Genomic DNA, 21,467 nt, shown 5'->3' with positions numbered 1-21,467 from the left:
ACGTTGGAAAACAACCTAGCTTGTTGGAGCAAACTGAAACAGTGAAGAACAACCTAGCTTGTTGGAGCAAACTGAAACGTTGAAGAACAACCTAGCTTGTTGGAGCAAACTGAAACGTTGAAGAACAACCCAGCTTGTGAACAAAACAATGTAAATTGCCAAGAAACACTTTCAAATAAATTATAGCAACGTTGATGCCTGTGGCAGCACTTCACTCACAGCCCACCAGCCAGGCAGTGTTGCTGCACGAGGAGGTCTATAGGATTCATAGTTCTTTGTGTGATCACCAGCTATGAAAACAAAACGGCAGAAATAATTTGAAAACAGCTACTGGACCGTTTATTTTGCTATAAATGTGCTCGTACTTGACTTTTAACTTTATTTTAATTTAACGAGTGGAATGCTGGCACGGTGGAGACCTTAAACCCTGACCCCTAACCACCTGCCAATGTGACTGGTGGAATAAACATCTTTACCCGCCATTGCCAAAATCTACCCTTCATTTGGCGGGTGGCTGGGGTTAATTTTAGGCCCTGTCCTCAGTTGCTTCATGACTCTAAAACCTAATTAAAATAAACATATTTGAACCGAAATTAATATCCTATCTTAATGTATCAGTGAGATGGAGTTGACAGTTTATGGTGATTTCAATATTGTTTGTTTAAATCTAAAACGTGTCTGTGTGTGTTTGTTTCAGATGGTCTCATCTCTAAATATAGCGTTGGGTTGGTGTGATGGGAGTTTCCAGCAGGATTCTGACTCTGATAAAGTCTTAAAACCTCGACTCTGAGACGTCCCAAGATGCAGTTAGAACGATCTTCAACAAGAAGAAGAGAAAAATACTTTTATTAATTCATACGAGATGGAAAACTAAGACAGAAAAGTGGAGGGTTGACCCCCAAAACCCACTGACCAAGGAAATACAAAGACTGCAGTAGGTAGGTGATGGTTTGATACGATAAAGTATGAAAAAAAAATATATAATAATGTACGCACTCACTAACTGTAAGTCGCTCTGGATAAGAGCGTTTGCTAAAATGACTAAAATGTAAATGTCGAAATAAAGGATTTAAAAGTAGCCAGGCTGTTTCTACTCTCTTGTCAACTCCACTGTGAGGCAGTCCATATGGGGATGGTAGAGAGGTGGAAGGGGGTCTAACGGGGTCAGGGTTTCATTACAGTACTTCGCTTTGACAGGCTGTTAGCGGGGAAAAATATGTTGTTACCAAACATGGTTCGGGGAGGGGTGAAGTTAGGGAGGGAGGGGGGAGAGAGATAAAAACTAAAGTGTTGGACTTGGGTTTACAACGTGTGGGAGAGACTGAGCCTGAAGAGAGTGCTGACTGTAAAATGAGGAGCCAACCTGCCATTTCAACTTCAGTACTGCTGTAGATCAGTGCAGCTGAAGGAAAATAATCATTTTCTCAGATTTCTATGGATCCTTTATGCACACCTCACAAAGAGGAGAAGGAAACTGCTTTCATGAAAGAAGAGGAGGAGGAGGAGGAAGATGATGAGGAAGATGATAGCGGGACAACAGTGAAAGACAGCGAGGAGGAAACTGTGATCGTGAAGGAAGACGAGGAGGAGGAAGATGCCAAAGATGCCAAAGCCAAGGAGACTGAACCCCAGCACCAGAAGAAGCAGGCCTGGGTCCCCACTGCCTACTCCAAGTTCGGTAAAGAGGTGTTCTGCTACGTAGGACAGGAGATCAGCATCTTTGAGGCCTTGGACTCTTACGGCGCTGTCATCTGGCCAGCGGTGAGTTAGTCTACTATTTAACATGACGTTCATGGAGGGATGGAGGATAACGACGAATGATGATGGTGATGATGATGATGGTGGTGGTGGTGATGGATGGGTGGGCAGATGGATCGGCTGGTAGACGGGATGGATGCAAGATGATCATGATAATAATTTGATGTCATAATAACTATAATGATGGTTGCTATAGTAACTCTGGTTGCCTGTAGGCGTTGGCTCTGTGTCACTACCTAGAGACCAACGTTGAGCAGTTGAATCTGGTGGACAAGGCAGTGCTGGAGCTAGGAGCAGGACCTGGCCTAGTGTCTATTGTTGCCACACTCCTAGGTGAGTCTGACCAGACTCTACACTACTGTCCTAGACATAGGCATTTATCTGAGAGCATTGGAGAGGTGCAAAGTGATGTGATGAAAACTCTCCCTAGCCTAGGAGAGAGATGGGTCCAGTCAGATGGCATGGTGGAGAGAGATGGGTCCAGTCAGATGGCATGGTGGAGAGAGATGGGTCCATTACAGTCAGATGGCATGGTGGAGAGAGACACATTTTAGTTGTTTTGGCTCTGTACTCCAGCATTTTGGATTTTACATTTAATTTGAGGGTATTTTCATCAATATCGGGAGAACTGTTTAGATTTTAGGGGACCAAAAGTATTGGGACAAATTCACTTATGTGTATTAATAGAGTCGATGTCCGAGCCCCGTGAAAAATCTAATTGGCATAATAAATCAATCCCCATGATGGTGGTCCCCGTTTTGCTCTACGACCCCCCACAGGCGTCTTGGGACTCGTCCGGAGTCGGTACAGCCCATCTGCCAACTTCTGTCTGTAGCGTCCCAACAGTTTGGGCTACACACGAATATGACCTCTCTGTGGAAAGTTGAGACACTTGTTTTGCTGTAGGATGCCTAGAGGCCTCACAAGACACATCTGAAGGTCCCCCTGTGCCAGTTGAAAGAATTAATGGAAGTATACAGTACCAGTCAAAAGTTTGGACACACCTACTCATTCAAGGGTTTTTCTTTATTTTTACTATTTTCTACATTGTAGAATAATAGTGAAAACATCAAAACTATGAAATAGCACATATGGAATCATGTAGTAACCCCAAAAAGTGTTAAACAAATCAAAATATATTTTAGATTTTTCACAATAGCCACCCTTTGCCTTGATGACAGCTTTGCACTCTCTTGGCATTCTCTCAACCAGCTTTCAATTTCAATTAACAGGTGTGCCTTGATAAAAGGTAATTTGTGGAATTTCTTTCCTTCTTAATGCGTTTGAGCCAATCAGTTGTGTTGTGACAAGGTAGGGGTGGTATATATATAGAAGTTCAGTATTTGGTTCCATATTCACAGCACACAACGACTACATTCAGTTTGTGGCTCTACAAACTTGTTGGATGCATTTGCTGTTTGTTTTGGTTGTGTTTCAGATTATTTTGTGCCCAATAGAAATGAATGGAAAATAATGCAAATGCATCCAACAAGTTTGTAGAGTCACAAGCTTGATGTAGTCATTGCATGCTATGAATATGGGACCAAATACTAAACTTTTTGACTACTTTAATAAGTGAATTTGTCCCAATACTTTTGGTCCCCTGAAATGGGGGGGGGACTATGTACAAAAGTGCTGTAATTTCTAAACGGTTCACCCGATATGGATGAAAATACCCTCAAATTAAAGCTGACTGTCTGCACTTTAATAATAGTTATTGTATAATTTCAAATCCAAGGTGCTGGAGTACAGAGTCATAAAAACCAACCAAAAAAACAATGGTCACTGTCCCAACACTTTTGGAGCTCACTGTATATAGTGATTACACCTATCCAATCTTTTCAGATCTGCATGAAGTGTCCTAGTCACTAAAGGCTAGGGGTTGATTTGGTACTGGCCACCTGTGTGTCTGTTAGTTGACTAACACAGTGTTACCTGTCCCCAGGTGCCTGGGTCACAGCTACAGACCTGCCAGAGATCCTGGGTAACCTGAGAGCCAACCTGCTCCGTAACACAAGAGGGCGCTGTAGGTACACTCCCCAAGCTGCAGCTCTGTCCTGGGGTCCTGACGTGGAACGGACTTACCCCAGATCCGTCTATCGCTATGACTACGTGCTGGCGGCTGACGTGGTGTATCACCATGACTACCTGGAAGAGCTGCTGTTCACCATGAGATACTTCTGCCGTCCAGGTGATTGATTGATTGATTGATTGGTTGATTTATTGAACAGTTTAAAAGTACAACAAATCCCAGAGTATTACACATGAAAGCATTAAACAACGCATATTTCTAATGTGGTCCTCAGGAACCACTCTGATCTGGGCCAACAAGGTCCGCCTCGAGACAGACCTGAGCTTCACAGAGAACTTCCAGAACACCTTCAACACCACACTGCTGGCTGAGATAGGACAAGTAAACATATTCATGGCCACGTGTCGAGAAACAGAGGTGGAACCGGAGCTGGTCCGAGGAATACAACAGGAAGAGGAGGAGTTGGAGGAAGAGGAGGAGGAAGAACGCGTCACAGAGCGTGTACAGGAGGAGGAAAATGGTTTAGAGGAAGAGGAGGAAGTGGTTGAGGCCGTTGAAACAACTGAGAATGAGGTAGAAGACGAGACGCAGGAGGAGGGACCGAAAGAGGATGAGGAGAACCAGGAAGACTCTGAGGAATACAGAGACGTTGAAGAGCAGCACATTTCTACTGACCCTCGTTCTACCTCCCAATCAGAGCTTGAGGGTCTTGGTGAGCGTTCAACCTACTGTAAATAGAAGTTCTAAAAGGCCAGGAGGTGACATTGATCTTATTGTGTTGTTAAATTAGTTTAGTTTATTGGGATCCCCGTTAGCTACTGCAGCAGCTATTCTTCATGGATTGACTTGTGGTCTTCTTTTTGTTTCTTGTGCAGAGGAGGAAGACACTCAGGACTCAAATGTCCAGCAGGAGGAGAGACCAGTCTGGGTCGAGGAGTTTGTTGTGGAGGAAGACACTCAGGACTCAAATGTCCAGCAGCAGGAGAGACCAGTCTGGGTCGAGGAGGTTGTTGTGGAGGAAGACACTCAGGACTCAAATGTCCAGCAGCAGGAGAGACCAGTCTGGGTCGAGGAGTTTGTTGTGGAGGAAGACACTCAGGACTCAAATGTCCAGCAGCAGGAGAGACCAGTCTGGGTCGAGGAGTTTGTTGTGGAGGAAGACACTCAGGACTCAAATGTCCAGCAGCAGGAGAGACCAGTCTGGGTCGAGGAGGTTGTTGTGGAGGAAGACACTCAGGACTCAAATGTCCAGCAGCAGGAGAGACCAGTCTGGGTCGAGGAGTTTGTTGTGGAGGAAGACACTCAGGACTCAAATGTCCAGCAGCAGGAGAGACCAGTCTGGGTCGAGGAGTTTGTTGTGGAGGAAGAGAAAAGGTCAGAGAAGCAAGACAACAGTTTGGAGGAGAAGGCTGAGGGAGGTGATGGCAGTAGCCAAGCATGGGAGGAACAGACGTTGGAACGTACTGATGAAGGATATGAGGATGATGAGGAAGCAGAACACACTAAGTCCCGCTGTAGCACCGAAGTGACTGACGAAGACATTATCGGTGAGTAGTTGACATCATTGTTAAATGCCTAACTACTCAAACTCAATCGTTCAAGAACACAAGTCTACCATTGTCAGTACACCCCCAGGAAATAGCAATGGTATTGTGACACTCTGGCTCCATGGACTTTGAGTATTGAGCCAGGGTTGTTCATTTTCTTTTGGGTGTATTTCTATGTTGGGTATTCTGGTTGTTTCATTTCTATGTGTGGTGATTGTTCGTGATTATTCAGGTGACTCCCAATCGGAGGTAACGAGTGACAGCTGTCGGCTCGTTATCTCTGATTGGGAGCCATATTTATACTGTGTGTTTTCTCGTGGGTATTGTGGGTTTTTGTTCCATGTTTCTGTCAGTGTTACAGAGGACTTCACTATCGTCATTTGTTGTTTTTTCGTGGTTGCTTTATTAAATAAAGTTATCATGTTCACTCCACGCGCTGCGTATTGGTCCGCTTCTTCAGACGATCGTGACAGAAAAACCCACCATAGAAGGACCAAGCAGCGTGTCCAGGAGCAAGACAGCTGGACATGGGAGGAAGCGCCTGGTAAGGAGCTCGAGAGGCTGGCGATGGCCCAGGTGGGCAAATCGTGGTCCTGGGAGGACATGCTCGGGGGCAAGGGACCTTGGGGGAAGATCAAGGCCCTGGCGAGAGAGGAGCAACGGCGTCAGCAGGGCCATCATCGTTGGAAGGACGAGAGGCAACCCCAAAAAGTTTTTTGGGGGGGGCACATGGCTTGGGCGGCTGGGCAGCAGGAGGCTGCTACAGGGAGACGTGGAGAGAAGGCTATCGGATTACGGGAGCCATTGGCGAGTAGAGGAAGGGAAGTTGTTGCGGCACGGCGTGAGAGACTGATGTGTGTTACCAGTCCGGTCCGGCCCGTTCCTGATCCCCAGTTAAAGCCAGTGGTGTGTGTTCCCAGTACGGACCGGCCTGTTCCTACTCCACGCATCAAGCCCACGGTGTGCGTCGCCAGCCCAGCCCGGCCTGTTCCTGCTCCACGCACCAAGGATACGGTGTGCGTCGACAGCCCTGCCCGGCCTGTTCCTGCTCCACGCACCAAGGATACGGTGTGCGTCGACAGCCCTGCCCGGCCTGTTCCTGCTCCACGCACCAAGGATACGGTGTGCGTCGACAGCCCGGCCCGGCCTGTTCCTGCCACCCGCACCAAGTCTACGGTGCGCGTCGCCAGCCCGACCCGGCCTGTTCCTGCCACCCGCACCAAGTCTACGGTGCGCGTCGCCAGCCCGGTCCGGCCTGTTCCTTCTCCCCGCACTAGCCCTGAGATGCGTGTCCTCAGCCCGGTACCTCCAGTTCCGGCACTACGCGCCAGGCCGAAGGTGCGCCTCAGACGGCCAGAGTCTGCCGTCTGCCCAACGGCGCCTGAACTGCCCGTCTGCCCAACGGCGCCTGAACTGCCCGTCTGCCCAACGGCGCCTGAACTGCCCGTCTGCCCAACGGCGCCTGAACTGCCCGTCTGCCCAACGGCGCCTGAACTGCCCGTCTGCCCAACGGCGCCTGAACTGCCCGTCTGCCCAACGGCGCCTGAACTGCCCGTCTGCCCAACGGTGCCTGAACTGCCCGTCTGCCCAACGGCGCTTGAACTACCCGTCTGCCCTACGGCGCTAAAGCCGCCCGTCTGTACTGAACCTGCAAAGCCGCCCGTCTGCCATGAGCCTTCAGAGCCGTCCGCCAGACCGGAGCCGCTAGAGCCTTCCGCCAGACAGGAGCCGCTAGAGCCTTCCGCCAGACAGGATCAGCCAGAGCTTTCCGCCAGACAGGATCAGCCAGAGCCTTCCGCCAGACAGGATCAGCCAGAGCCTTCCGCCAGACAGGATCAGCCAGATCCGTCAGCCAGCCATGAGCCGTCCAGCCAGGATCCGCCAGAGCCGTCCAGCCAGGATCCGCCAGAGCCGTCCAGCCAGGATCCGCCAGAGCCGTCCAGCCAGGATCCGCCAGAGCCGTCCAGCCAGGATCCGCCAGAGCCAGCCAGCCAGGATCCGCCATTCAGTCCGGTACTGCCCCTTAGCCCGGTGCTGCTCCTTAGCCCGGTGCTGCCCCTTAGCCCGGTGCTGCCCCTTAGTCCGGTGCTGCCCCTTAGGCCGGTGCTGCCCCTTAGGCCGGTGCTGCCCCTTAGCCCGGTGCTGCCCCTTAGCCCGGTGCTGCCCCTTAGCCCGGTGCTGCCCCTTAGTCCGGTGCTGCCCCTGAGTCCGGTGATGCCTCTTAGTCCAGTGCTGCCCCTTAATCCTGTGGGGTTTAGTTGGGGGTGGTCATGTGGAGGAGGCTACGCAAGCGGGTAGTGACTATGGTGGGGTGGGGACCACGACCAGTGCCAGAGCCGCCACCATGGACAGACGCCCACCCAGACCCTCCCCTAGACTGTATGTTGGTGCGCCCGGAGTTCGCACCTTTAGGGGGGTACTGTGACACTCTGGCTCCATGGACTTTGAGTATTGAGCCAGGGTTGTTCATTTTCTTTTGGGTGTATTTCTATGTTGGGTATTCTGGTTGTTTCATTTCTATGTGTGGTGATTGTTCGTGATTATTCAGGTGACTCCCAATCGGAGGTAACGAGTGACAGCTGTCGGCTCGTTATCTCTGATTGGGAGCCATATTTATACTGTGTGTTTTCTCGTGGGTATTGTGGGTTTTTGTTCCATGTTTCTGTCAGTGTTACAGAGGACTTCACTATCGTCATTTGTTGTTTTTTCGTGGTTGCTTTATTAAATAAAGTTATCATGTTCACTCCACGCGCTGCGTATTGGTCCGCTTCTTCAGACGATCGTGACAGGTATGATCCATCCCCATTAGAATGTGAATGAGTGGTTTGTTCCATTCCTGTGTAGAGGAGTTGGACACCAAGGAAACCAAGGATATAGGAGATGCCCAGCAGGATAACACCTACGTCCCCTGGTTACGACTGGACAGAGAGGTCTACTTCTATGCTGGGCACAAAATCAACATCGTTGAGGCATTGGACTCCTATGGCGGAGTGATCTGGCCAGCAGTGAGTACAGTTCTACTGTGTAACACCACATTTGGCGTTGTCAGCAGGATAAATCACTACATTTGAAGTAGTCGGCAGGATAAATCGCTACATTTGGCGTTGTCGGCAGGATAAATCGTTACATTTGGCGTTGTCGGCAGGATAAATCACTACATTTGAAGTAGTCGGCAGGATACATCACTACATTTGAAGTAGTCGGCAGGATAAATCGCTACATTTGGCGTTGTCGGCAGGATAAATCACTACATTTGAAGTAGTCGGCAGGATACATCACTACATTTGAAGTAGTCGGCAGGATAAATCGTTACATTTGGCGTTGTCGGCAGGATAAATCACTACATTTGAAGTAGTCGGCAGGATAAATCACTACATTTGAAGTAGTCGGCAGGATAAATCGCTACATTTGGCGTTGTCGGCAGGATAAATCGTTACATTTGGCGTTGTCGGCAGGATAAATCACTACATTTGAAGTAGTCGGCAGGATAAATCACTACATTTGAAGTAGTCGGCAGGATAAATCGCTACATTTGGCGTTGTCGGCAGGATAAATCGCTACATTTGGCGTTGTCGGCAGGATAAATCACTACATTTGAAGTAGTCGGCAGGATAAATCACTACATTTGAAGTAGTCGGCAGGATAAATCGCTACATTTGGCGTTGTCGGCAGGATAAATCGCTACATTTGAAGTAGTCGGCAGGATAAATCACTACATTTGAAGTAGTCGGCAGGATAAATCGCTACATTTGGCGTTGTCGGCAGGATAAATCGCTACATTTGAAGTAGTCGGCAGGATAAATCACTACATTTGAAGTAGTCGGCAGGATAAATCGCTACATTTGGCGTTGTCGGCAGGATAAATCGCTACATTTGAAGTAGTCGGCAGGATAAATCAACGCACCAAACACTCACATGGAACAAAGGAAAACAGGTAAGGCGCCTTCTCGCCTTCCTGTTCAGTCTACTCTTCTACAGGGTAACAGACAAATGGACTACTGCCACCTAGTGGTGGACCACTAGATGGCGCTAGACGACAATACAGTAATACAGTGGAGTAGTAGTAGTAATAATCAATCAATCAATCAATCAATTTTATTTTATATAGCCCTTCTTACATCAGCTAATATCTCGAAGTGCTGTACAGAAACCCAGCCTAAAACCCCAAACAGCTAGTAATGCAGGTGTAGAAGCACGGTGGCTAGGAAAAACTCCCTAGAAAGGCAAAACCTAGGAAGAAACCTAGAGAGGAACCAGGCTATGAGGGGTGGCCAGTCCTCTTCTGGCTGTGCCGGGTGGAGATTATAACAGAACCATGCCAAGATGTTCAAAAATGTTCATAAGTGACAAGCATGGTCAAATAATAATCAGGAATAAATCTCAGTTGGCTTTTCATAGCCGATCATTAGAGTTTAAAACAGCAGGTCTGGGACAGGTAGGGGTTCCATAACCGCAGGCAGAACAGTTTAAACTGGAATAGCAGCAAGGCCAGGCGGACTGGGGACAGCAAGGAGTCACCACGGCCGGTAGTCCCGACGTATGGTCCTAGGGCTCAGGTCTCTCAGTTGGCTTTTCATAGCCGATCATTTAGAGTTGAAAACAGCAGGTCTGGGACAGGTAGGGGTTTCGTAGCCGCAGGCAGAACAGTTGAAACTGGAATAGCAGCAAGGCCAGGCGGACTGGGGACAGCAAGGTGTCATCATGCCCGGTAGTCCTGACGTATGGTCCTAGGGCTCAGGTTCTCAGAGAGAAAGAGAGAACGAGAGAATTAGAGAGAGCATACTTAAATTCACACAGGACACTGGATAAGACAGGAGAAGTACTCCAGGTATAACCAACTAACCCCAGCCCCCCGACACATAAACTACTGCAGCATAAATACTGGAGGCTGAGACAGGAGCGGTCCGGAGACACTGTGGCCCCATCCGAAGAAACCCCGGACAGGGCCAAACAGGAAGGATATAACCCCACCCACTCCGCCAAAGCACAGCCCCCGCACCACTAGAGGGATATCCCCAACCACCAACTTACAATCCTGAGACAAGGCCGAGTATAGCCCACAGAGGTCTCCACCACAGCACAAACCAAGGGGGCGCCAACCCAGACAGGAAGATCACGTCAGTAACTCAACCCACTCAAGTGACGCACCCCTCCCAGGGACGGCATGAAAGAGCACCAGCAAGCCAGTGACTCAGCCCCTGCAACAGGGTTAGAGGCAGAGAACCCCAGTGGAGAGGGGAACCGGCCCGGCAGAGACAGCAAGGGCTGTTCGTTGCTCCAGCCTTTCCGTTCACCTTCACACTCCTGGGCCAGACTACACTCAATCATATGACCTACTGAAGAGATAAGTCTTCAGTAAAGACTTAAAGGTTGAGACCGAGTCTGCGTCTCTCACATGGGTAGGCAGACTGTTCCATAAAAATGGAGATCTATAGGAGAAAGCCCTGCCTCCCGCTGTTTGCTTAGAAATTCTAGGGACAATTAGGAGGCCTGCGTCTTGTGACCGTAGCGTACGTATTGGTATGTACGGCAGGACCAACTCGGAAAGATAGGTAGGAGCAAGCCCATGTAACGCTTTATAGGTTAACAGTAAAACCTTGAAATCAGCCCTTGCCTTAACAGGAAGCCAGTGTAGGGAAGCTAGCACTGGAGTAATATGATCAAATTTCTTGGTTCTAGTCAGGATTCTAGCAGCCGTATTTAGCACTAACTGAAGTTTATTTAGTGCTTTATCCGGGTAGCCGGAAAATAGAGCATTGCAGTAGTCTAATCTAGAAGTAACAAATGCATGGATTAATTTTTCTGCATCATTTTTGGACAGAAAATTTCTGATTTTTGCAATGTTACGTAGATGGAAAAAAGCTGTCCTTGAAACAGTCTTGATATGTTCGTCAAAAGAGAGATCAGGGTCAAGAGTAACGCCTAGGTCCTTCACAGTTTTATTTGAGACGACTTTACAACCATCAAGATGAATTGTCAGATTTAACAGAAGATCTCTTTGTTTCTTGGGACCTAGAACAAGCATCTCTGTTTTGTCCGAGTTTAAAAGTAAAAAAGTTTTCAGCCATCCACTTCCTTATGTCTGAAACACAGGCTTCTAGCGAGGGCAATTTTGGGGCTTCACCATGCTTCATTGAAATGTACAGCTGTGTGTCATCCGCATAGCAGTGAAAGTTAACATTATGTTTTCGAATAACATCCCCAAGAGGTAAAATATATAGTGAAAACAATAGTGGTCCTAAAACGGAACCTTGAGGAACACCGAAATGTACAGTTGATTTGTCGGAGGACAGACCATTCACAGAGACAAACTGATATCTTTCCGACAGGTAGGATCTAAACCAGGCCAGAACTTGTCCGTGTAGACCAATTTGGGTTTCCAGTCTCTCCAAAAGAATGTGGTGATCGATGGTGTCAAAGGCAGCACTAAGGTCTAGTAGCACGAGGACAGATGCAGAGCCTCGGTCTGACGCCATTAAAAGGTCATTTACCACCTTCACAAGTGCAGTCTCAGTGCTATGATGGGGTCTAAAACCAGACTGAAGCATTTCGTATACATTGTTTGTCTTCAGAAAGGCAGTGAGTTGCTGCGCAACAGCTTTTTCTAAAATTTTTGAGAGGAATGGAAGATTCGATATAGGCCGATAGTTTTTATATTTTCCGGGTCAAGGTTTGGCTTTTTCAAGAGAGGCTTTATCACTGCCACTTTTAGTGAGTTTGGTACACATCCGGTGGATAGAGAGCTGTTTATTATGTTCAACATAGGAGGGCCAAGCACAGGAAGCAGCTCCTTCAGCAGTTTAGTAGGAATAGGATCCAGTATGCAGCTTGAAGGTTTAGAGGCCATGATTATTTTCATCATTGTGTCAAGAGATATAGTACTAAAACACTTAAGTGTCTCTCCCGATCCCAGGCCCTCGCAGAGCTGTGCAGATCCAGGACAGCTAAGCCCTGGAGGAATACGCAGATTCAAAGAGGAGTCCGTAATTTGCTTTCTAATGGTCATGATCTTTTCCTCAAAGAAGTTCATGAATTTATCACTGCTGAAGTGAAAACCATCCTCTCTTGGGGAATGCTGCTTTTTAGTTAGCTTTGCAACAGTATCAAAAAGAAATTTTGGATTGTTCTTATTTTCCTCGATTAATTTGGAAAAGTAGGATGATCGAGCAGCAGTGAGGGCTCTTCGGTACTGCACGGTACTGTCTTTCCAAGCTAGTCGGAAGACTTCCAGTTTGGTGTGGCGCCATTTCCGTTCCAATTTCCTGGAAGCTTGCTTCAAAGCTCGGGTATTTTCTGTATACCAGGGAGCTAGTTTCTTATGACAAATGTTTTTCGTTTTTAGGGGTGCAACTGCATCTAGGGTATTGCGCAAGGTTAAATTGAGTTCCTCAGTTAAGTGGTTAACTGATTTTTGTCCTCTGACGTCCTTGGGTAGGCAGAAGGAGTCTGGAAGGGCATCAATGAATTTTTGTGTTGTCTGAGAATTTATAGCACGACTTTTGATGCTCCTTGGTTGGGGTCTGAGCAGATTATTTGTTGCGATTGCAAACGTAATAAAATGGTGGTCCGATAGTCCAGGATTTTGTGGAAAAACATTAAGATCTACAACATTTATTCCATGGGACAAAACTAGGTCCAGAGTATGACTGTGGCAGTGAGTAGGTCCAGAGACATGTTGGACAAAACCCACTGAGTCGATAATGGCTCCGAAAGACTTTTGGAGTGGGTCTGTGGACTTCTCCATGTGAATATTAAAATCACCAAAAATTAGAATATGATCTGCTATGACTACAAGGTCTGATAGCAATTCAGGAAACTCAGAGAGGAACGCTGTATATGGCCCAGGAGGCCTGTAAACAGTAGCTATAAAAAGTGATTGAGTAGGCTGCATAGATTTCATGACTAGAAGCTCGAAAGATGAAAACGTCATTTTTTTTTGTAAATTGAAATTTGCTATCGTAAATGTTAGCAACACCTCCGCCTTTGCGGGATGCACGGGGAATATGGTCACTAGTGTAACCAGGAGGTGAGGCCTCATTTAACACAGCAAATTCATCAGGCTTAAGCCATGTTTCAGTCAGGCCAATCACATCAAGATTATGATCAGTGATTAGTTCATTGACTATGACTGCCTTTGAAGTGAGGGATCTAACATTAAGTAACCCTATTTTGAGATGTGAGGTATCACGATCTCTTTCAATAATGGCAGGAATGGAGGAGGTCTTTATCCTAATAAGATTGCTAGGGTGAACACCACCATGTTTAGTTTTGCCCAACCTAGGTCGAGGCACAGACACAGTCTCAATGGGTATGGCTGAGCTGACTACACTGACTATGCTATTGGCAGACTCCACTAAGCTGGCAGGTTGGCTAACAGCCTGCTGCCTGGCCTGCACCCTATTTCACTGTGGGGCTAGAGGAGTTAGAGCCCTATCTATGTTGGTAGATAAGAGGAGAGCACCCCTCCAGTTAGGATGGAGTCCGTCACTCCTCAGCAGGTCAGGCTTGATCCTGTTTGTGGGTGAGTCCCAGAAAGAGGGCCAATTATCCACAAATGTTATCTTTTGGGAGGGGCAGAAAACAGTTTTCAACCAGCGATTGAGTGCTGAGACTCTGCTGTAGAGCTCGTCACTTCCCCTAACTGGGAGGGGGCCAGAGACAATTACTCGATGCCGACACATCTTTCTAGCTGATTTACACGCTGAAGCTATGTTGCACTTGGTGACCTCTGACTGTTTCATCCTAACATCGTTGGTGCCGACGTGGATAACAATATCTCTATACTCTCTACACTCGCCAGTTTTAGCTTTAGCCAGCACCATCTTTAGATTAGCCTTAACGTCGGTAGCCCTGCCCCCTGGTAAACAGTGTATGATCGCTGGGTGATTCGTTTTAAGTCTAATACTGCGGGTAATGGAGTCGCCAATGACTAGGGTTTTCAATTTGTCAGAGCTAATGGTGGGAGCCTTCGAGTCTCAGACCCCGTAACGGGAGGAGTAGAGACTAGAGAAGACTCAGACTCAGACTCCGACTCGCTACATAATGGGGAAAACCGGTTGAAGGTTTCTGTCGGCTGAATGAGCGACACCGGTTGAGCATTCCAACAGTATTTCCCTCCAGAAGCCATGAGAAAGTTGTCCGGCTGCGGGGACTGTGCGGGGGATTTATACTAACATTACTGTCTGTACTTACTGGTGGCACAGACGCTGTTTCTTCCTTTCCTACACTGATATTACCCTTGCCTAACGATTGCGTCTGAAGCTGGGCTTGTAGCACAGCTATTCTCGCCGTAAGGCGAGAATTCTCCTGTATATTATGAGTACAGCGAGTACAGCGACTGCAATTAGAAGACATCATGTTAATGTTACTACTTAGCTTCGGCTGTTGAAGATGTTGATGAACCATGTCCAGATAAAGCGTCCGGAGTGAAAAAGTTGAATAAGGGAAAAAAGTTGCGATGGAAAAAAGGAAAATAACGTAAAGTTGGCAGCTAAAACGCACAGGAAAATGACTCTTCTGTCTCGGGATAAACGTCCGGGGTGAAAAAGTTTAACGAAAAAAGATGAGTGAGGACAAAACTAAAAAGTTGGTAAATTTGTTGAACACAGAGATTGATTAAACGTTTATTAAAAGTAAAACGTGAATAGTTTGTTAGGTAGCCAAGTAGCAACAAACAGCAGAGCAGCCTAGTAGTGGTAATATAATGTATTTGCTCCCCTGCAGGCGTTGGCTCTATGTAACTACCTGGAGACCAATACTGATGTGATAGATCTGAAAGGAAAGCAGGTTTTGGAGCTGGGATCAGGGACAGGATTAGTGTCTGTCGTCGCCAGTCTACAGGGTAAGTCTTACTGATTACCTTTGACTTTTAGACTGTAACGCGATCAGAGGTTGGATCTAGTGATAGATGTCTTTTGTAGTCAGTTTTCTTGTTTTTGTTCTTGTTCTTCTTGTTCTTAAAAAGCTCCTAACGTAATGTGTATCCCAGGTGCCCAGGTGACGGCCACTGACCTCCCAGACGTCCTTAGTAATCTGAGATACAACTTGCTCCGAAACACCAGAGGGCGCTCTAAATATACACCTGAGGTGACAGCTCTGGCCTGGGGTCCTGGGGTGGAACGCACTTACCCCAGATCCATCTATCACTATGACTACGTGCTGGCGGCTGACGTGGTGTATCACCATGACTTAGAGGAGCTGTTGTTTACCATGAGATACTTCTGTCGTCCAGGAACCACTCTGATCTGGGCCAACAAGGTCCGCCTCAAGACAAACCTGGGATTCACTGAGGATTTCAAGAACACCTTCAACACCACACTGCTGGCTGAGATGGGAGAGGTTAAGATCTTTAAGGCCACGTGCAGGGAGACAGAGGAACACCTTCAACACCACCCTGCTGGCTGAGATGGGAGAGGTTAAGATCTTTAAGGCCACGTGCAGAGAGACAGAGGAACACCTTCAACACCACCCTGCTGGCTGAGATGGGAGAGGTTAAGATCTTTAAGGCCACGTGCAGAGAGACAGAGGAACACCTTCAACACCACCCTGCTGGCTGAGATGGGAGAGGTTAAGATCTTTAAGGCCACGTGCAGAGAGACAGAGGAACACCTTCAACACCACCCTGCTGGCTGAGATGGGAGAGGTTAAGATCTTCATGGCCACGTGCAGAGAGACAGAGGAACACCTTTAACACCACCCTGCTGGCTGAGATGGGAGAGGTTAAGATCTTCATGGCCACGTGCAGAGAGACAGAGGAACACCTTCAACACCCCCCTGCTGGCTGAGATGGGAGAGGTTAAGATCTTCATGGCCACGTGCAGAGAGACAGAGGAACACCTTCAACACCACCCTGCTGGCTGAGATGGGAGAGGTTAAGATCTTTAAGGCCACGTGTAAAAGGTAGGGGTTAGGGAAAGAAGTCTGAGGAACTAGTGTCGACATTCCTGCCGACTACAACCAAGACTTCCTGTCTCTTCTTCTCCCTCTGAGAAATGCTTGAAGGCAGAAGGCGGCCATCTTGGGTAATAATACTGGACGTTGATGGACTGCTGACGTTGTCAGTTGTTGATGATTGATTTGTACTTACTACTTACCTACTATATGTAGTGGTTTATTGTTTACTTAGTTTTTACACATGTACTTGGATAGTTTGTATTGATATTAATATTAAAATGTATGCACTTTGCTGTCTTGTTTCAGTTCGTATGGTCAAATAATAATAATAATAATAATGATAATAATAATGATGATAATAATAATGATGATAGTAATAACGATGATAATAATAATGATGATAGTAATAACGATGATAATAATAATAATAATAATAGTAATAGTAATAATGATGATAGTAATAATAATAATAATAACAATAATAATAATAACGATAATAATAATGATGATAGTAATAATAATAATAATAATAATGATTGTAATAATGATGATAGTAATAATAATTGTGGTCCTTAGCCTTGTTTTTCATTATGACTGTAAGTGTTTGTTATATTTTTTTTTTAAATAATAATAACGATAATAATAATGATGATAGTAATAATAATAATAATAATAATAATAATAGATAGTAATAATGACGATAGTAATAATAATAATAATAATAATGATAATAATAATGATGATAGTAATAATAATAATAATAATGATTGTAATAATGATGATAGTAATAATAATAATAATAATAACGATAATAATAATGATGATAGTAATAATAATAATAATAATAATAATAATGATAGTAATAATGACGATAGTAATAATAATAATAATAATAATGATAATAATAATGATGATAGTAAAAAATAATAATAATAATGATAGTAATAATGATGATAGTAATAATAATAATAATGATGATGATGATGATGATAGTCATAACAATAATAATAATGATAGTAATAATGATGATAGTAATAATAATAATAATGATAATAATAATGATAATAATAATGATGATAGTAATAATGATGATAGTAATAATGATGATAGTAATAATAATGATAGTAATAATGATGATAGTTAGTAGTCTACTGGTGAACCTGATAACTACAGTAACTCACAGTGGTATAAAATTATTCTACCAAATCTTTTATTCAGAATTATTTTCCCCATTTGTGACATAATTCCATTACAGTTACAATGACACCAAAATAGCGTGTTGGTATTTTCCATACGTGGCCGTTAAACACTAAGTGTAACTGAGTTAAAAGCGTACCTTAAGCTCACTCTCCACAGCTGGCTTGAAAAGGTCGCCGATGGAACTATCCAATCAGACCTTTTAATAATATGAACTATCCAATCAGACCTTTTAATAATATGAACTATCCAATCAGACCTTTTAATAATATGAACTATCCAATCAGACCTTTTAATAATATGAACTATCCAATCAGACCTTTTAATAATATGAACTATCCAATCAGACCTTTTAATAATATGAACTATCCAATCAGACCTTTTAGATGGCTCAAACGGTTGGTACGTTGTCAAGGAGGTCACTTGTGTTTGTGAGCATAGGATCACTGGTTTCAGCCCGGTATGGGGACAGAGGAGGAAGATATACTGTTACCATCTCACTGGTGCCGTGACCCAGATCGGCAATAGGGCTCAGCTCAATAGACGTGGTCGCTTATTATTGACTGAAGGTTTTAGTTGTAATATAAATACAAGACATCCATTCATATTATCTGAAAGGTCTTTTGACACCAGCAGAGAGAAAATATAGGTTGTCTTCCAAATGCCACCCTATACCCTATATAGTACACTACTTTAGACCAGAGCCCTATGACACCCTATTCCCTATATAGTGCACTACTTTAGACCAGAGCCCTATGACACCCTATTCCCTATATAGTGCACTACTTTAGACCAGAGCCCTATGACACCCTAATCCCTATATAGTGCACTACTTTAGACCAGAGCCCTATGGCACCCTATTCCCTATATAGTGCACTACTTTAGACCAGAGCCCTATGACACCCTATTCCCTATATAGTACACTACTTTAGACCAGAGCCCTATGACACCCTATTCCCTATATAGTGCACTACTTTAGACCAGAGCCCCATGACACCCTATTCCCTATATAGTACACTACTTTAGACCAGAGCCCTATGACACCCTATTCCCTATATAGTACACTACTTTAGACCAGAGCCCTATGACACCCTATTCCCTCTATAGTACACTACTTTAGACCAGAGCCCTATGACACCCTATTCCCTATATAGTGCACTACTTTAGACCAGAGCCCTATGACACCCTATTCCCTATATAGTGCACGACTTTAGACCAGAGCCCTATGACACCCTATTCCCTATATAGTGCACTACTTTAGACCAGAGCCCTATGACACCCTATTCCCTATATAGTGCACTACTTTAGACCAGAGCCCTATGACACCCTATTCCCTATATAGTGCACTACTTTAGACCAGAGCCCTATGACACCCTATTCCCTATATAGTACACTACTTTAGACCAGAGCCCTATGACACCCTATTCCCTATATAGTGCACTACTTTAGACCAGAGCCCTATGGCACCCTATTCCCTATATAGTGCACTACTTTAGACCAGAGCCCTATGACACCCTATGTTCTATCTTTGAGTTCCATGAGCTCATTTCTTTAGCCCCTATTGGCTGAAGGTGTAGGCCAATCAATGTGCCAATTATGGCAGAGGCTGGTGCTTTCGCATTAGTTGAATTTTAACTTTTAGATTTTTATCATTTTAAAATCAGATTTGTATTATTAGCCACGTGACAAAGATTTTGAGAAATAAATCGTAATTATTTAAATGAAAATGTAAATATATATAATAAAAAAAGGCCTCCTGTAGGTCAGTTAGTAGAGCGTGGCGCTTGCAACGTCAGGGTTGTGGGTTCGATTCCCACGGGGGGCCAGTATGAAAAAAATTAATGCATTCACTAACTGTAAGTCGCTCTGGATAAGAGCGTCTGCTAAATTACTAAAATGTAAAATATGAAAATCATAACTGTTACGTAGAAATGGCGGGATAAATTCAGAGCTTCTTGAAACCCACACGTCGCATCGCCTATTTCAGCTATACCCAAGTTTTGTCGGGCGTCGCGTTATTTTGGAAAATGCAGATGGTATTTCCTTCTTCGCCATGATCAGCTCAGATCAGCTGACCAATAGGCCTACAACCCCTTGAAATCTTTAATTATCATGACAATTTATCCCACTGAGTAAAACTCCCGGACAGCAGTCGTGAGTAGCCTAATTCTATTCCATAGGCTGTTGTCCATTTGACCTGTCTATAGGGCATGGCGTGTTTGTTAACGTGTGTATTCATATTCACATCAAAAGCACATTTCTATTTGATATTTGCGCCATTTAGCCTATTTGATCTGAAACACAGCGTCTGTCAGTTGACGTTGTCATAATTCGCCCGGTAGGCTACGGAAAAGGCCAGAGACGCTCTCTACTGTTTGAGCTACGTGATTTATGTTAGATGACTTTGGCACAAGCGCTGCTTCTCTCCAACAGCATCATGGACAAGATACATATTGTGTGCCCCTGCCTATGGCAAAGTCGGCGCTGCTTATCATGGGGCGGCATCAGCGCTTGCCTTAATATCCCATGTGCCACTGGGGTGAGAGAAAGTTTTCATTGTTTTTGGGGCAAGAATTTTGTGAGGCGTGTTGGCGTTGTGTCTCGGGTCAGTTTAGCTCGGGAAAATTCCCGCCCTCCTCAATCTTTAGCTCTAGGCGGCCGACCTAATGGCAGGATAGTTTCCCACTATTAAGGCCATCATTAGGAAGTCTAAAACCACTGGAACAAGGGGGTCAACTAGCCAGGTAGAGGAAGCATGTATATCTTGTCCTCACAGTGAGGAAGATGGTCCTGGTCGCAAAGAAAAAGGATGGTGAAGCGCCGTGTGGATCATTCCAGAACTTGGTTGAATCTTGGAGTCACAAAGTCTCTTAGTCTATTATTAGATACCGCCTCCACATCAATAGTCTCTCAGTTGGCAGAAAAAATAAGCTTGCTAAAGGGCATTGGCACTTTGGATTGGAACGGGTGCTATGGTGATATGAGATGCAAATAGAGGTGTTTGGCCAGGCACACCAGTGGTGGGAAGAAAGCATACGCAGAAAAAAGAACATACCTACTGTAAAATATGGTGGTGGATCTTTGATGTTATGGGGCTGTTTTGCTTCCACTGGTCCTAAGGGGCCCTTGTCAAGGTCAACAGCATCATGGACTTTACCAAGTACCAGGACATTTTAGCCCAAAACCTGGTTGCCTCTGTCAGCAGGCTGAAACTTGGCCTCAAGTGGATCTTCCAGCAAGACAATGACCCCAAGCACACATAAAAATCCACAAAGAAATGGTTAATTGACCACAACATGTAAATGTTGCAATGGCAATCTCAGTCTCCGGACTTGAACCCCATTAAAAACCTGTGGTTTGAATTGAAGAGGGCAGTCCATAAGTGCAGACGAAGGATATTAAAGGATCTGTAAAGATTCTGTATGGAGGAATGGTCTAAGATCCCTCCCAGGTAGCTTAGTGGTTAAGAGCGTTGTGCCAGTAACCAAAAGGTCGTTGGTTCTAATCCCCGAGCCGACTAGGTGAAAAATCTGTCGATGTGCCTTTGAGCAAGGCACTTAACCCTAGTTGCTCTGGATAAGAGTGTCTGCTAAATGACCCAAAAAAATATATATAATAATGAAAAATGTGTTCTCCAATCTCATTGCAAGGGGACTAAACAGGGGTGTGAATCATGTATTACTTGTTAAACAAAATCTCCTTCCCTGAGCAGTTGTGTTAGTATAAAATAACATCAAACTGTTTTGGAGCATACAATATAGCTCAGTATTTGTACAATTTATTTTATACAGTCAATTTTGCTAAATGTTATCAAAGGTGGCAATAATTTTGGAGGTGACTGTACCTCATCCATCTCTCATCCTGAGACATCTTAAGACATACCTCATCCATCTGTCATCCTGAGACATCTTAAGACATACCTCATCCATCTGTCATCCTGAGACATCTTAAGACATACCTCATCCATCTCTCATCCTGAGACATCTTAAGACATACCTCATCCATCTGTCATCCTCAGACATCTTAAGACATACCTCATC

At 45.2% G+C, this 21,467-nt stretch overlaps 1 protein-coding gene across 4 annotated transcripts; it reads left to right on the top strand.

Moving 5' to 3' along the window:
- The first annotated feature begins 740 nt into the window (after nt 1-740).
- On the top strand, nt 741-16,522 carry LOC121537641. 4 transcript variants are annotated; one of them, XM_045216326.1, is made up of 9 exons: nt 741-938; nt 1,429-1,761; nt 1,974-2,091; nt 3,704-3,949; nt 4,065-4,502; nt 4,666-5,337; nt 8,182-8,342; nt 15,061-15,178; nt 15,326-16,522. In XM_045216326.1, the coding sequence occupies exons 2-9, from the start codon at nt 1,435-1,437 to the stop codon at nt 15,739-15,741; spliced, it is 2,496 nt and encodes an 831-aa protein (XP_045072261.1). In that variant the 5' UTR covers nt 741-938; nt 1,429-1,434; the 3' UTR covers nt 15,742-16,522. The 4 variants fall into 4 exon arrangements, with proteins under 4 accessions (XP_045072261.1, XP_045072262.1, XP_045072260.1 ...); XM_045216327.1 differs by lacking the exon at nt 741-938 and having other exon boundaries at nt 1,322-1,562; nt 1,602-1,761; XM_045216325.1 differs by lacking the exon at nt 741-938 and having other exon boundaries at nt 1,322-1,761.
- The last annotated feature ends 4,945 nt before the right edge of the window (nt 16,523-21,467 follow it).

The sequence above is a fragment of the Coregonus clupeaformis genome, unplaced genomic scaffold (genome assembly GCF_020615455.1).
Source record: "Coregonus clupeaformis isolate EN_2021a unplaced genomic scaffold, ASM2061545v1 scaf0686, whole genome shotgun sequence".
NCBI lineage: Eukaryota > Metazoa > Chordata > Actinopteri > Salmoniformes > Salmonidae > Coregonus > Coregonus clupeaformis.
Note: the sequence above shows the minus strand (reverse complement) of the source record. Positions and strands in the feature narration are given on the sequence as shown.

Coding starts and splice junctions, on each gene's coding strand:
- LOC121537641 (XM_045216326.1), top strand. CDS start 1,435: ATGGATCCTTTATGCACACCTCACAAAGAGGAGAAGGAAACTGCTTTC. Junction 2,092..3,703: donor TATTGTTGCCACACTCCTAG/GTGAGTCTGACC, acceptor ACCTGTCCCCAG/GTGCCTGGGTCACAGCTACA. Junction 15,179..15,325: donor TGTCGTCGCCAGTCTACAGG/GTAAGTCTTACT, acceptor TGTGTATCCCAG/GTGCCCAGGTGACGGCCACT.